The sequence below is a fragment of the Verticillium dahliae genome, genomic scaffold (assembly GCF_000150675.1).
Source record: "Verticillium dahliae VdLs.17 supercont1.30 genomic scaffold, whole genome shotgun sequence".
NCBI classification, from domain to species: Eukaryota; Fungi; Ascomycota; class Sordariomycetes; order Glomerellales; family Plectosphaerellaceae; genus Verticillium; species Verticillium dahliae.
In genome coordinates, this window is record NW_009276933.1 from 204134 (window position 1) to 219357 (window position 15224).

Below are 15224 nucleotides of genomic sequence, written 5' to 3' on the forward strand. Positions count from 1 at the left end.
GGGGAACCCGAAAAAAGGCCCAGGAAAAGCCCTTTATTGGAAACCCAAAGGCGGGGGGGGGGTTCCGGGGGGCGAAGTACCAGAGGACGGGCATCAAAAGACAAGAGCTGGCCCCCTAAACATGTCAAGGGCGGCCAGAAAGCTGTCTTCCAGATGATGCAGCCCATCACCGATGCCCTGAAAAAGGCACAGGCTGACTACCAGCGTGCTCTGGCTGCAGAAGGTGTACAGGCCACGACCGAAAACCAATAGATGGGCTGGCCAGGGCGCAGCCGGGCCGCTTGTTCGCGCATGTTGTAACATAGAAATATCAGCCGGAGTTTATAGAGGCGATGCACAGGGAGATCACAGGAAGTCAGTCTGTGCTGTTAATCGAGAGCCAGGCATATTGTGTAAGGGATAAATTCTACAACTTTCATCATTTCAAAAATCAGGATTGAGCCACATGGCTTTCAGAGCTCAGCAGCGTTTGCAGTACTTGACTAACCCATCCCCTTCTATTTGGCTTCCATCAATCGACAATATGGTGGTACAGGGACGTACAGAAGCGTAATCGTACAAAATGTAAAAGTCTATCGATACAGCCATCGTCCAGTTTGCTGCCTATGCAGGCACAGCTGGCCGCACGCGGGCATCCTCTGCGTCGGTCGGGGTTGGCATAATACCAAAGCCCATTGTCTTGGGCTTGCGGTTGCGACTCCGCTGGTCGCCGTACTTTTGATCAAACTTCCTGATGGACTTGAGGCTGTCCATATCCTCACTGATGCTGGCAGCAATCTCCCCGGACGCCTTGTCAAAGTGGCGCTTGAGCAGCGTTCGTCGCTCAGGGTAAACATACGGCTCTGAACCCGTATGCAGGGCAGCCTGTTCGAGCTCTTCCTGCACAGCGGCCATGGCGGCGGCGACAGTCAGGTTCTTCAGATCGGAGCCAGAGTAGAGGACAGTACGATGGGCGATGTCTTCAATGGACACCGAGGCATCGAGCTGCTCGCCCTTGAGCAGAATACGCAGGATGGATTCGCGGTCTTCTTGGAGGGGTAGATCAACCAGGATCTTGCGGGGCAGACGCCGGAGCACGGCATCGTCGAGATCGAAAGGCCGGTTGGTCGCGACCATGATGAACGCTTTCGTGTCGCTCATGCCATCCCACTCCCGGAGGAACTGGTTGATCGTCTCGCGATGCGAGGGTCGCGACCTCGACTGCCCGCGGGCGGCGAAGAGCGCGTCGGCTTCGTCGATGAAGATGACGAGGGGGCTCAGCTTCTTGGCAAGGGAGAAGAGAGCGCGGACATTCTTCTCGCTCTGTCCGACGTACATATCGTTGATGCTGGCGCCGCTGACCTCGAGCATGCTGGCACCACTTTCCTTGGCGACAGCCTTGGCCAGTAGAGTCTTGCCCGTGCCTGGCGGGCCGTACAAGAGACAGCCGGGAAGCCTGTCATTGGCAAGAACGCCGTACGCGAAGGCCTCGGGCCGGACGAGCGAGAGCGACGTGAGGAGTTTGAGGGCAGATATGGTGGCCGGTGGCGCGTGAACGTCGGCGAAGGTGGTCCGGATCTCTTTCACGTCGACAAGACCCGTCAAAAGCTTCTTCTCAAACTCGTTATACTTGTGGCCGCCCACCTGGACACGCTCGGGCTCGGCCTTTTGCTGGGTTGTTGTTCGTGACGAAGAAGAAGTCTCCTTTTCCTCGTCAGCTTTGTTACTGGCATGGACAATGTTGGCGCTGTGTGACCCGATGACGTCCAAAAAAATCTGCAGCGCTGTCTTGGTACTGGGTTGGTTAAGCTTCAAGCCGTGGAACAGCCGAGCGATATGATACACGTCCGGGCCAGAGAGTACTGAGGTGGTGAAGCTGGGAGGAAAGGCTGAGAGATCAATGTCAATACCGTCCGGGGTTTGGCTTAGTCTGTGTGCTGAGTTGAGGCTGGAAAGTAAGGTAGAGAAGTGTTCGCTTTCGGACTCGAAGTCGCCGTTCATCGATCGCGACACTGCTAGAACGTTTCGCAGATTCTCCTGCACAAAGTCCATCGCTTCACGGCGCTCCTTCTTAGCTTGCCAGTCCGGAATCCGCTGGTGTTGCAGAGGGAACGTGATGAGACATTCTTCAGCAGCGATCTCCCCCAGCGTAGACACGTACTGCTCCGAGGGGTCCTCGTTTGCTGACGTGCCGACGAGGGCAACGCGCTTTCCGTCTCGCCACAATCCGTCCACGATACTGCGGAGTCGTCCCAGAAGCAGGGCGCCCTCGAGTGTCATAGTAAGCTCAACATAGTTGTCCACATGAATAATGAGTGGCTGTTGAGCCTCGGTTGACTTGGCGATGGCTGCTTGGACCATATGATCCAACGCAGCGTTGATCTTGAGATTTTCCCATCGATCGACAGAAGGCAGCACGTAGTCTTTGGCGCCTTCCTTGATTTTCTGGAGCTCTTCCTCGAGGGGGCTCTTGTAAGCGCTGCCAGAGCCATGTTGACGGATGTTCACCCACGCAGCCTCGATATCCCCTGACATTTCATCGTCGACGGAGAGAGTCGAAGTTTCTGCTCCCTTTGCCAGTCTTCCATTCATCTCGGCTGTCCTATACGCAAGCATTGACATGGAGCCTTTATAATAGGCAGAATCCTGGCCAAGATATCCTCCAACCAGCGCAGCGAGGTCCTGAGCGTCGATTCGAATGAGGTTGGCGTCAACCTGTGCCGCAACACGCTTGAGGAGCCTCTGAGAGGGGTACGTGCCGTTGTAGTTGGGTATGTTAACCACCACCAGCGGTCTCTTCAGCTCCCGGCGCACCCAGTTTTCGTCGGGTCGTAGGTGTAGCTCGGCGCGTACAGCCGAAGCCAACTCTCCTAGCAGTTTGTTGTCATATATCCGAGATCCGTGCTCTTCAAGGCTTGGTGGAAGTTTTTCGGTGACCACCGGAGGTTCGTTTTCGGCACTGGCCTCCTCTTGGCTGCCGATTCGTCGGATATGGTCGTCGATACGCGCTCGCAAGAAGTCGTCGTCACTGGCAACCTTTTTGCGCTTGTCCTTGGAGAGAAGCTTGTGTCGTGGAATGTCAACCTTCCTCTCGGGTGACAGAATGATCGAGACGATATCGGACGTCGATTTGGCCTCCAGAAAGGCGATCGAGAGATCTTTTGGAAACTCGGACTCGGAGGATGGTCGCATGAATGCAGGTGACCACATGTCTCCCAGGCATTGGTCTAGCCATTGCGCCGTCTCGCCGAGGACTCCAATGCGCCTGGAGACAGCCTCGAGGTCATTACCAGACAGCAGGCCAGCCTGGGCAGTGCGTAGGACGCTCTCGTCAAACGAAGCCTGGTCGCGAGAACCACCTCCAGATCATGCCACAGCCAGTCGTGCCATTGGGCACCCACATAGCCTCTATGCCAGATCGGATCCGCAGCAAGAATACGCAAGCGTTCTGCGGGGTCGAAGACGGATATGTTGGAATCTAGAAAGCTTTGGGGCAGCTTGATGGGAGGGAAGTCATCAACAACCCTGGCCCGATGTGGCCGCTGTCGGCCAGAGGAAAAAACACTGCCGCGCACACGACGTATCGGTGACTCGACAGGAGGTTCCGTCACGGCATTGTTCTGTTTGCGACTGGTGCTGGGCTGGTCTCCGTCTGGCTTGCCCGGTTGGCGTCCATTGTCAGCGGCGGGAGGGTTTTCGGGGGTATCGGCGCGGAATCGATGCGAAGTCTGGAAGCAACGGCGTGTGGACACTGCAGACAGGGTCGCGCGGGCTGCCACCGACGACGAGGAGAGGGCGCGAGGCCCTTTGGCATGCATTCGGAGAGTATCGAGGGTCTTGCGACCGCACCGTGCCGTGTTGACTCAAGATGGTCTTCAAACGAAGATTTGCGATGACTTTCCAGTTCACGCTGTTCGCGACGGCACAATTTCGGTAAAGCTCTCACCGAATCTGACCGAGCGTCCAGATGCCTAGCTACAGACGAGTTGATTCGGCCTACAGAGAGAAAAGAAGAGAGAGACGCTGATAACAAACAAGTCAGTCCGATCAGCTATCTATTCTCTAACAGCTGTCAGAATGAATTTTTTTTTATTGCCCTTTGGGCTACATGGCTGGTATATGCTACTCTGAGGCGCCTTAAAGGGAACCACCTCACTTTGCCACAACAACCTGCCAAGGCCTCACCAATCCTTCATCGCCCGTAGTGATAAGCATCTCCTCCTCCCCCTTCCTCTCAGTTCCCGCATCATACCTACGGCACCAAGTGATGTGGTTCACCTCGTATGGTCCGTGGGCATTTGGGACTGTGGTCAGCAGCCGCCACCTATTGCCTACTTCCGCCTTCTCACCCTCCCCAAACACAGCTATGACACCATCGCTGCCCGTGCTCGCAATGAGGCCTGTTGATGCACTCCATGTGGCCGAATAGATGTCTCTCGTATGCGCTGTTGGAAGCACTTCAGAACAGTACCAATCCTCACGTAGGGACTGGCGCATGGTGTTTGGGATGCCGCCGAGTCCGCCTCGGAAGGTACCGTCGCTTGGAGCAGTCGTCGACTCATTTGTCGTCGCGACGTCGTCTTCTTCCTGCCTCAAAGTCCAAACTCGTATGGTTTTATCAGCAGAGTACGTCAGAAGCCTAGGAAAGGCACCATCCGTCCTCGGCCTCGACTCCCACTGCACGCCCCATACGGTGCCCTCGTGGCCTTCGAGAACGGCGACGCACACCCACTCGCCATCCCCATCCTCGCGCCAGATGCGGACTGTGTTGTCGTAGCTCGCGCTCGCGAGAACATCGGAGCTATAGACACCGCTGCGGGTGTTGCGATTCGGCACATCGGGACACCAGGCCAAAGCCTTCATGTCGCCTTCGTGCTCGTTCAGCACAGCGACCGTCTCCCACTCATCATCACCCTCGGTAGCACCAACGTCTTCCCATATCCATACCGTCTGGTCACGACTGCATGTGGCCAGGTAGGCACCTGATGGTGCAAACACGGCAGACTTGATCTCCGAGTCGTGACCCTCGAGGACGAGCGTAAACTCCCAATCCTTGGCGTCCGTAGAATCGACATCCGAGTCAACGTCGGCACGGGAGGGGCGGGATGCAGCCTTCACCTCCGTCTCGCGTGAGGCACCTGCTTCTTTCTCGGAGAACGGAAGGTCACCGTCCCAGCGCCACACGCCAGCAGTGGAATCAAAGCTGCCCGTGACAAGGCACAGTTGGTGCGGGGGCAGGTTGGGCTTCCACGAGACGGATCGGACAGATCGTGTATGGCCGCCGGTCAGGGTGCTGTGTGAGGCGAGAGAGGCGAGAGAAAATATGGTGACGGATTTTCCGTGCGCAGTAGCCAGAAGGGGCAGCGTAGGGTGAGGTGTCGATGACCAGGCGCGTTCGAAGAGGTCAGGCTTCAGAGGGGGCAGGCTCGTGATCTTGACCTCGGGAGTCGAGGCAGGTCCTCCTGGGGGCACTTCGGCAACAGACGGCATTTCGAGTCTCAGGGGCGCCAACAAGGCAGTCAAACGGGCGTGAGGCGTGGAATGCACCCAGACCGGTAACTGCAAGAGAGTGCTTTCCGTTGTCGGCCAGAGAGGATGATGGAGGGGCATTGACACCAATTGGAAGCATCAATTTGCAATCCATCGCTGCCCCGCCATGGTAGACATGCGATAAGAGCGGAGGGGAGGATGATGTAATCATGGATAAGACACACCTGGAAAGAACTTACCTAAGCACCCATTTCCATCCCGCGCCGTCTTGTACCGTCTTCGTCTTGTTCATCATCTTTCACTTTACAAGGGCGCCAGATACGAGCCAGGAGCCCAGCCTGCATGAAGTCCACACTATAAAGTAGTGCGCGACATACGCCTTTTTGCTCAAAATCATGCGATTTCGCATTGTTTTTCCTTGCCATACTGCTCTCTAGCTCTTGGCGGGTTGACTCGGCGGGCTGCGCCATCTCGCGATCCCTTTGGCCCTTTGGTCCCTCCGGCCTGGCCAACGGGCGGCAATCGGAGAATAAGGTACTGCACCAATCCTGAACGATGCAGCTCCTCAATTTCTGTCATTTTCCAGCTTGGCCTTACGATGTAACCACCCCTCGAGTCGTTCGCTAGCCGATGCATGCCCTGCCTCCGCCTCCCTTACTTGTACCTACCACCGGCCCTTCGGAATGTCGGGCGGCAGAGGGAAAAGCAAGTGCGGGTGTCACATTTGCTTGCTTTGTCTGGGGAAATCGCGTGCAGTAGCCAAACACGCCAGCTATGCTAAAAGCAGAGAAAAGCAAAGAAAACAGCATGCAGCGCTTCGTGGCTGACTCGGAAACCTCGCCAGTCACATCTCGACAGCGAACATGCAACGCCCTCGCACAAGAAAAGTGTCATTCGTCGTCTTGTCACGTCAGGACGCCCACCTTGCTCGATTCTGGCCCCTTCTGGTCCTGCTGCTACCATGTACCTCGATTCTGGCCTTTCAGCGCTGTCGGCGGCAACACGGTTTGGCGGAAGAACTAACGACTCGCTCCCTCGTCCTCGAGTCTTGAAAGAAGAAACGCTCGGACACGCCCGAAGACTGGCCTCTCCACAAGGGCGACCATCGTCCACCCAGCTGGCTGCCTCAACGGCGGCCACTGGACAGACAGCCAGCAGAAGCCACTTTGGCGACAGGTGGGCGTACGTCGGACTCTGAGGCATGACTTACGCAGTAGTACAGTATTCATGACTGGTTCACTCCCTCTGGACAACAAAGAGATTGACCGACAGGTACGGTTGAGGCAGGCCTGGGGCCACTCGAACTCCTTACCTGGAGAACCGGCACCTGTAGTTGGTCCAGCCTCGGCTTTGCCCTCCTCACCTGGGGTCCAAACCAACTTTTTTCGTCGCAATTGGAGATCTCACGGCCGTGCACAATTGACACATGCACATGATCAACGAAGCTATGACTGCCGCACCGCTGTCCATCCCATGGGTCACAGCGCCATGTATCAGGGGTCGAGCAGTCGGTGACAGGGTCTTCCTGTTTGTTTCCTTGCTGCATCCTTTGTCTTTGTCTTTGCCGCCACCGCTTCTGCGACAGATTCATCGATCATCAATCTGGCGATTGACTTTCCTGGCGTGTCTCGATAGCTCATCGCCGCCACGCGAGCCCAGGCACCTGATAGACGGGTTGCAACCCAGCTCGTCGCCTTCTCCCGCCCAACCCCATGTGCCGATCAAGATCATCAGAGTCGTATCGAATTGCGAAACCACCGGTGGTCAACACCACAGTGGTTGACTAAGATATCCCACGTGTACCGGTGCGCTCGACGTTAGACAGCCCACATTATCAAAGCTGGTCACCAACTAACGCTTGAGGGCGACTCCCGGGCCTCTCCTCACAAGGCACTACATCTTTAGCCAGACCCGCCACAGCAAGCCGTCGTGTTCGGCACATGATTTGAGGTAACGGCGGGCAACAGAGGCGAACCCATGAGCGCGAAGTCAGCCACGATGTGCTCGAGCGACGGGCAAAGAGCGAGGAGCGACCAGTGCAAGTTCGGCTCCTCCGGTAGCCTGTATGTTTCTCCGGGTGTTTCTCACAATATTCTAGGCCTCGCAGGCGTGTCTGCTGTGCGCGTGGGCTGTGGACGAATAAAAAGGAACTATTCATGGCGATTCGAGGCTTGGTGACGGACCGTCTGGGCAGCCAGCTGCCCTGTTACTTCTTCCTCGTGCTGCATAGCACTTACACCCACAGCATGATAGGCCCGGACGAGACCTGTCGTGTGTTGATTCACTGTCCTTTGAAGGCAAGCACCTGAAGTGCACTTGATGCTAAATGGCAAGGTCCGGCCCGACCGGCGTTGTCTTGCGGGCTGCTAGTCGCCACGTACCTGAAGTTGGCTGAAGGTCTAACCATAGGAGGACGTTCAAGAGGGGTGTGCACAGGTCTTGTGGTTACCTTTTCGGTGGTTAGCTGAAGGAGATCGACCACGACAGGGGTAATCCCCATTGTGTATCCCCCCACCGCACTCCTCATATCGCCGCTGGACAGGCGGAGGTAACGGGGTTGCAGGGATATCATGATTTGCAGCCTGCATCTCGATACACTACTCGACATGATCAACCCAATGATTTGGGACGGCGACGACATGACAAATCTCCCCTTCCGCATACAACCCCCGCAGGCTGGTGTTGCTCTTCTCTTGGGAAGCAATGCAACGTACCGGTCGATCACTCTAATAACCAGAGAGGCAGAAAGCGAGAGAGAGAGAGAGAGAGAGAGAGAGAGTGAGTGAGAACTAACCAATGTCAACCAAAGGCTTGGACGATGGTGGCCAGCCAAGGCACGCCCTCCCTTGCTGCGTTTGTGGCGTCAAGTAGCGAGCTGCGCCGTCTGTCACGACGAGAGGCAATGCGAGAAAAAGGCAACGGCAATGGCTACACAGCCAGCCAATACTGGGAGAAGCCGAGCCGGCTAGACTCGCACCCAATCTTCACCGCCGACATGGCTCTTTGATTGGCGCCGGTCGACGCCATGCCAGGAGGTACTTTTCTGCGGTTGGATTTTTTTTCTGCTTCTAATCGCTTTCGAAGTCCCTCACTCGCCAATCGCCACTCGGCACTCGTCGGTGCCCGTGATCCGACGGAGCGCGACTGGTCGGTGATTGGCACTGAGGGTCGTGGGCAAAGAGGCAAAACGGTCAACGTTGACTTTGGCACTGGCACTGACGTCGATCGTCGGGTGCAGATACGCCCAGTACAGCACAGCACACCCAAGAACGCAAGCGGCTGATCTCAGGGCGAAGGATGGAGGAGGGGGAGCCGTTGGCGCATGGTGCTGACTTCACAGTTACTCATCACGCTTTCTGCATTTTTCGTCACACCCAAGCTCGAGTATCCTCGTCATACCTTGGCTCGCCCGTCGTTCACTTGACTTTCACAAGCCGAGAGTATGGAGTATGGACCATTCAACCCACGCGGACCCTAGTTCCAAACTTCTGGTCTCGTTTCCACTCGCCTTTCTCTTCCCCCCCCCCCCCCCCCCCCCCCCAACACGTGCTTCGTCTACGTTTTTTCTCCCCGACCGCGATTCCCAGACGCCGACGTGACCCAGTCAACCAACCGACACTCTGGGTCATGGCGTCAAGGCTAGTGGCTGGTAGCTGAGCCCGTAACGCGTAGTGTGTGCGCCGTCGCGCTCCAAGACATGTCTCGAGCCCCTGTCCCTCATTGGGCAGTCTGGCCCGGCTCTAGCCAAGAATCTGGGCTGGCTGGACTTGTATGGTACGAAAAGGGCAGAACGGGAGAAAAGACGGTGTCTACGACATTCTGACTGTCTGACTTCTGGCATACAGGAGCATCTAGCCCGCCGCCGCCGCACCCACTGGGCCTGCTACGGCTACCCAGGTCAGGCCTCCAAACTGGCGGAGAGAAGACCTTCTGGCAGGCCCAGAGGCGTGTTTGTTCGCTACCTGGCAACCTGCCTGCCAGCCTGCCTGTCTCTGCCTGGTGCGCATGACAGAATCGTGTTGTTGCTTTTTTCATTCCACTATGTCTCAGTTCTTTTCCCTACCTTCATCTGCACGCCATGTGTCTTGACAATGGCCCCATTCATATTCGGCTGAGCCTTTACGGTGTCGCAGCCACCGGTTGCGCTGATGTGCTGGCAGGTCTGGGAGCGGCTCGACACTGGACACGGCCATGCCATAGGCAGTGCCGGCGAGTACCATGTATGCTCTGCTTCCGTCCCCTCCTCTCCTCGGCACCAGCTAGCCTCGAGCATCGGGCGCGGGCTAAAAAAGGTACAATCGGCAAGCACTTGAGAGGAGGCCCGAGCTGTCATCGATGCGTACCGTTTACGTAGCGTAGGTGCGCCGCCAGGTTGGCCATCCCATCTTGTTCGGCTACCTTACCGGCGAACCAATGCAGGTTCTGATACCACCGGGTCCAGATGAGCCTCGTCCCCCTGGCCTCTGATGTCTCTACAGGCCACATCCCTCATCCTCGTCATACGCTTACGAGGGAGCCGGTTCGTGCGGTGGGTACTGTGGCTTGATGTGGGTGAGGAAGGGAAGAGACCAAAGGGGGGGGTGGGGGGTGGAGGGGCGCTCGTGAAGCTTGGGACACACACATCGAGAGACCCTTGTCGTCGTCCTCGACAGGCATCGCCCGCCCCTCCATGGCTTGCTTGGCTCCGAAAGATCGCTCACTTGTACAGCGTCCATGCGTCCTGGGGACCTACTCCACCACTGCTGCCGTGCTCGCCACAAGTGTCCTACCCACTACGAGTTCAACTGATATGTAACATGTGTTCCCTCCCCCCTCTCTCGCGCTTAGGTTGGCTCTCATGAGAGTTGTCCTACTTCTCCTCATCGTCTCGACAACTCCCGACAGCAAGGACATCCAACGCAAGGTTGCTCTCTCCCCAGGACATATCGACTGTCGTCCTCGTCCCTCTCGACAGGGCCCCGCCTAGGTGGAAGGCAGCAGGACGAACGCCTCGGCTTGCAACAGGACAATCTCCAAACCCGTCGTCGACTATCTTTCAGCCACTGCCATGTCTTCAGCATCAGTAGAGGACCTCCTGCTGAGGTATGAGGGGCACATCGTCCCTCGTTCCTTCAACGCCGGCTTCATCACCCTCAGCTATGTCGTCAGTCTTATCGGTGCCGCCTGTACTCTCGAGCTCCTCAACCGCCGGACATCCCACAAGGGCAAATTCAACCAGTACGACCTACTATGCCCCATCGCCCCGTGCCTGACAGGCTCTTCTTCTCGAGAGATTGTATGCTAACCAAAGACCAGCCTACTCCTCGTCAGTTCTGCAGTAGCCATGGGTGGCATTGCCATTTGGTGCATGGTAAGTGGCCGATGAATGGCCCGCATTCTCTCACCACACTACGCATTCCTGACATCCTCGTGTTAGCACTTTATCGGCAACCGAGCTCTCGACCTGGGAGATGGTGAGCCCGAGTTGCAGATTGCCTACTCGAGTGGCTTCACTGCTCTCTCTTTCTTCGTACCCATTGCTGTGCTTCTTGCCGCCTTCGTCGCCATTGGCACGAACAATGTCGTTTCATGGTGGCGAGTCTCTGTTGGAGGCATTCTAGCTGGAGCCGCCATCTGTGGTATGCACTACCTTGGCAACAACTCCATCGACAACTATGTCTGCATGTACAACCCTCTCAACGTTGTCGGCTCGGCCCTCATCGCCGTGGCTGCCAGCATGCTATCTCTCGCCCTGTTCTTCGTTTTCCGCGCAGCATGGACAAACACGTGGTGGAAGCGCGCTGTATGCGCCGTTGTACTCGCCGGAGCCGTGTCCGGCATGCATTGGTGTGCGGCGACGGGTACCGAGTATCAACTCGTTTCCCTGAGCCCGGGTAACAACGAGTTGTCGAGGAACACGACTGTCATTGTCGTCATCGTCTTGGTAAGTCGACCATTTGGGTGGCCGGCAGTGGTTCATGTTTGACTGACACGTTCGCTCCAGTCCTTCTGCGCTTGCTCTATCATGGCCGGTGTCGCCATCTACACCGCTCGCGTCCGGCGTCGTTACGCCAACAAGGCGCAGCAGGTCGTACTGGCTGCCGCTGTCTTTGATCCCCAGGGCCGCATCCTGGTAAACCCCGACGGCCTACTCCCTAGTGAGAAGATCACCGACACGTTCCTCGAGAAGAACGCTAGCGACACGTTCGGCATCGCCCATCCATTGTTCCACTGGATGTTCCGCGCGTCCAGGAACTGGTCAAGTGTCGCTACGCTTGTCAGCGGCATGGCGAACCATCTGACGCACCTGCCACGTGCCACCCGAGACCGTGACTCGCGTGCCGCCATTGAGCTTGTCGATGAGCAGGGTGACATGGTCGCCAACTACGACGTTATCCTCCGCGAGCTCTTCTGCGTCGCCGCCCAGGGTCTTGCCGACAAGATGAAGGAACAACTCACGTCGGTCGGCATCCTCTGGGACGAGATTCTTCCCACGGGCGGCGGCAACGAGCGCCCACAGAAGAGCAGCCACGGCGAGACATCTGAGGACCTCGCCGAGAAGGGCATACAGCAGCGCAGGAACAACCAATTCGGCCGTGGTTCCCTCATGTTTCTCGTCCGCCAAGTGCAGACGGACAGGGATGTTGCGAGACTCGAGGCTGCCGGCTACCGGTTCGCCGAGCTGCGACAGGTCAGTGGTATCATCGGCTCAAGTATGCAGATCAAGTGCTGGGACTTTGAGTCGAGGCTGCGAAGCATGGCTGGCTATGCACAGGACGAGAGTCAGCTGGAACCCGGCGTGCACCTCGGCTTCTTTGGTATCCGCGCCCGTGTCGGCAGCTATGGTTTCGACGTGCTCGTCCGCCAGGGTGCTCGCAATCTTCTCCCCAGCGTCCAGATGCCCCTGAGCCGTCTCGAGACATGGCAAGAAGATCTCCTACAGGAACTTGATGGCATGACCGTCGTCAACAGCGCCAAGAGGCTCGAGGCTCTCAAGACAATGTCGCCCCGCGAGATGCTCTTTGCCTCGCAACTCTTTGACGGACTCGAGTCGCTCCGCGCTTGGATCGACGACCCAGTCTTTGACGAGGCTCTCCTGTCGCCACAGATTGTGACGTTGCCTGCCCGTGGCCAAGACGCCGAGCACAGCGCGAGGCAGCACCCGACAACCATGATCGCCTTCCGTCTTGTCATCCCAATCCACGTCAAGGTGTCCAGCGCTCGGTGTGAGTTTGTGCCACTCAACTTCTTCAAAATCCACCAGCTCGTCGACCATGACGGCATGCACCAGCTGGCTTTCGCCCAGGCAGTGCACCGCGAGTTTGCCCCTATCGCGCAGTCCGTTCCCCTCGAGAGGCCAGCGGCCATCCTACAGAACAGACAGCGCAAGTCGTTTGCCTCGTCGCCGCGGGCTTCCCGTTTCCGCCGCCTTGGCCGCTCCGGTTCATCGTATGCCGTAGACGGTGACGGCAACCCCATTCCTACGGCCATCGGCCGTTCATCGTCGCCAACCCACTCCAACGAGACAGGCTCTACTCTCAAGCTGTGGCCTGGCCGCCGCAACAGCGATAACAACTCAGCCGGCAGTTCCTACGACGCGCCACCACCCGCTTATGCATCGCCCGATAACACACCACATGCGACAACTTTCGGCGGCATCATGGTCTCGGAAGAGATCCGTGTCGAGATCCATGAGGCAGGCGAGCTTAGCCCCCTCCCCGGCCAGACGCAGCGCCGCACGCGCCGGTTGCCGCGACTACTGGGTCGCAGCGGACATGGAAGCCAGCAGCGGTATGCAAACGAGTCGGGTGCCACACAGAGGGCTACCATGGTGACCTCTGGTGGCGGCGTTGGCGTCGACGACAGTCGTCACGGCGCGCCCAACGATGGCACCATCGAGATGAAGACGTTGTCCGAGGTGCGCAGCAATGTTCACACGGGCGCTGGCATGCAGATATCCAATATTGAGGTCGAGCAGGCAAGCGAGGTGCCGACCTTCGTGGATGAGCTGTTCACCATCTGCATCGATGGCCGCTGAGCGAGCCAACCAAGGGAGGGGGATTGAGTCCCTCTCCCTACTTCTCTTCTTCTCTTACTTCCCTCCGATTAATGTCTATACTATGTTGAGATGTCGGAAATGTATTATATAGGCTCGAGCTGTGGGCTTTCTCGTTTCTCACGCGCTTTGGGGGTGTTTTGGGGCGTATGGGGTGAGGAATCTTCCTCGCTACGGTGGTTCATTCGCGGTTGAGTTTCTTGAGGTTTGAGGATCCCAAGTCTCCCCGTACAAAAACCCTTTGTTGCATTCATTCCTATTATTCTCCTCTTCATGTTTTCTCTTTTATTTTTCCTTTTCTCACCTTTTTGATACCACGAAGCAACGAAGGGGGGTTGGCGGAGTTCGAGTCGGAATGTCAAATGGGTGGCAGATAGTCCAATTCATTCGTTCTCATGATATGGTCTATTCTCCGAGACAGTCCTCGTCGTGTGCACACCTGCCTTCATCTTGTCATATCTGTTGGTATAAAGGCGAACCGGCAGCACACTGGAGCAGTGGCGTTGATGCCGGCAAAGTCAGATGTCTGGACGCGTCGTCCTACTCTAGCACCCACAGAAGCGAACCAGGGCATTCCGTTTCGCTCAAATGTCCAAGAACCCCCTCGGCGGGCATGCTAGATAAGGGTTCCAAGGAGGGGTCAATGGCGTTCTTCTGCTGGTCGGAAGAATGGAGGTTGGAGTTGAGGTGAGGCTCATCATCTCATATGTTCAGGCCAAATACCAGTGAGATCTCCTTAATAGTCTCTTGCTACGCAATCATGACTTCCATCAGTCGTCGGCCGCGACACTCGACCCTCTTACGGTACGCATCTCTTGGCAGGTAGGTCAGCATGAAAGCGATATTCGGTCTCTGTTGTTGGCTCCAACGCCATGCAAGCTACTTCGCTGGGCACAGCCATGTAACAAGTCATGTAGACGCTCGTTTATGTCACCATCAGCCAACGTATGTTGTGGAACGAAATCATGATACAATGTAATGTTACGATTGACGCCGACGAGCTTCTCTCAGGCTCGCGACGAGGGTATTTGTTGCCCGCCTCTCTCATCTAAAATGCACCACCCGCTGTCGTTCAAAAAATGGTTCAAGAACCCCACGGGACACCTCGCAATGCTGGTCGTTTTGTCATATGCCCACAGCCTCACTCCTTTTTCAATGCCTGGCCGAACCATCCCCCAAACAATCGAGAAAATAAAAATCAGACCAAGAAAAATAACGCCTCCAGGTGCCCCGGGTATCCCTTCCACCTGTCTAGCACGGTCCCCCCCCCCAAAAGAGTGCGTATGTAAATGTGTTCGCTGCTGCCTGATACCATCGTCCTCCTGCTCCCTCCGAGATACAGTTCCCTTGTATTGAAACCAAGAGACGGAATGATGCCATGCATGTTGTAATATGTTGAGCCCCGAGGCTGGATGTGTAATAATAATATCAACTCGATGAACTGCTAGTTCGTCGCACCTCGATCATGACATCTCGTTTGGCGTGGCCTAGACTGAAAACTCGATGAAGAAGACTGCGTTTGTGACCTGCAGTCCTGCGATAGTGATAATCAGGTCCACATCCGCAAGCGCCGATCGAGTCGGACGATGAAGAGTCGGGTGAGCGTTGACGGTGAAGCTCCGCATCCCAACCGTACAAGTCGTCCTCTAGCATGGCTGGCTCACAAGATGGTGCGCATTGCATAGGGGCTGAGTCCATGTCTGGCGCCGCAGGTACGTAG

At 56.7% G+C, this 15224-nt stretch overlaps 3 protein-coding genes across 3 annotated transcripts; 1 reads left to right on the top strand and 2 right to left on the bottom strand.

Moving 5' to 3' along the window:
* Positions 1 to 603: 603 nt before the first annotated feature.
* Positions 604 to 3797, bottom strand: VDAG_10020 (ATPase family AAA domain-containing protein 1-B; the record flags this gene model as incomplete). Its single annotated transcript, XM_009655777.1, has 2 exons — positions 604 to 3285; positions 3381 to 3797. The coding sequence occupies 2 exons, from the start codon at positions 3795 to 3797 to the stop codon at positions 604 to 606; spliced, it is 3099 nt and encodes a 1032-aa protein (XP_009654072.1).
* A 334-nt stretch (positions 3798 to 4131) lies between these two features.
* On the bottom strand, positions 4132 to 5469 carry VDAG_10021 (cytosolic iron-sulfur protein assembly protein; the record flags this gene model as incomplete). Its single annotated transcript, XM_009655778.1, has 1 exon — positions 4132 to 5469. The coding sequence occupies one exon, from the start codon at positions 5467 to 5469 to the stop codon at positions 4132 to 4134; it is 1338 nt and encodes a 445-aa protein (XP_009654073.1).
* Positions 5470 to 10516: 5047 nt separating this feature from the next.
* On the top strand, positions 10517 to 13486 carry VDAG_10022 (uncharacterized protein; the record flags this gene model as incomplete). Its single annotated transcript, XM_009655779.1, has 3 exons — positions 10517 to 10744; positions 10886 to 11392; positions 11453 to 13486. The coding sequence occupies 3 exons, from the start codon at positions 10517 to 10519 to the stop codon at positions 13484 to 13486; spliced, it is 2769 nt and encodes a 922-aa protein (XP_009654074.1).
* Between the last annotated feature and the right edge of the window lie 1738 nt (positions 13487 to 15224).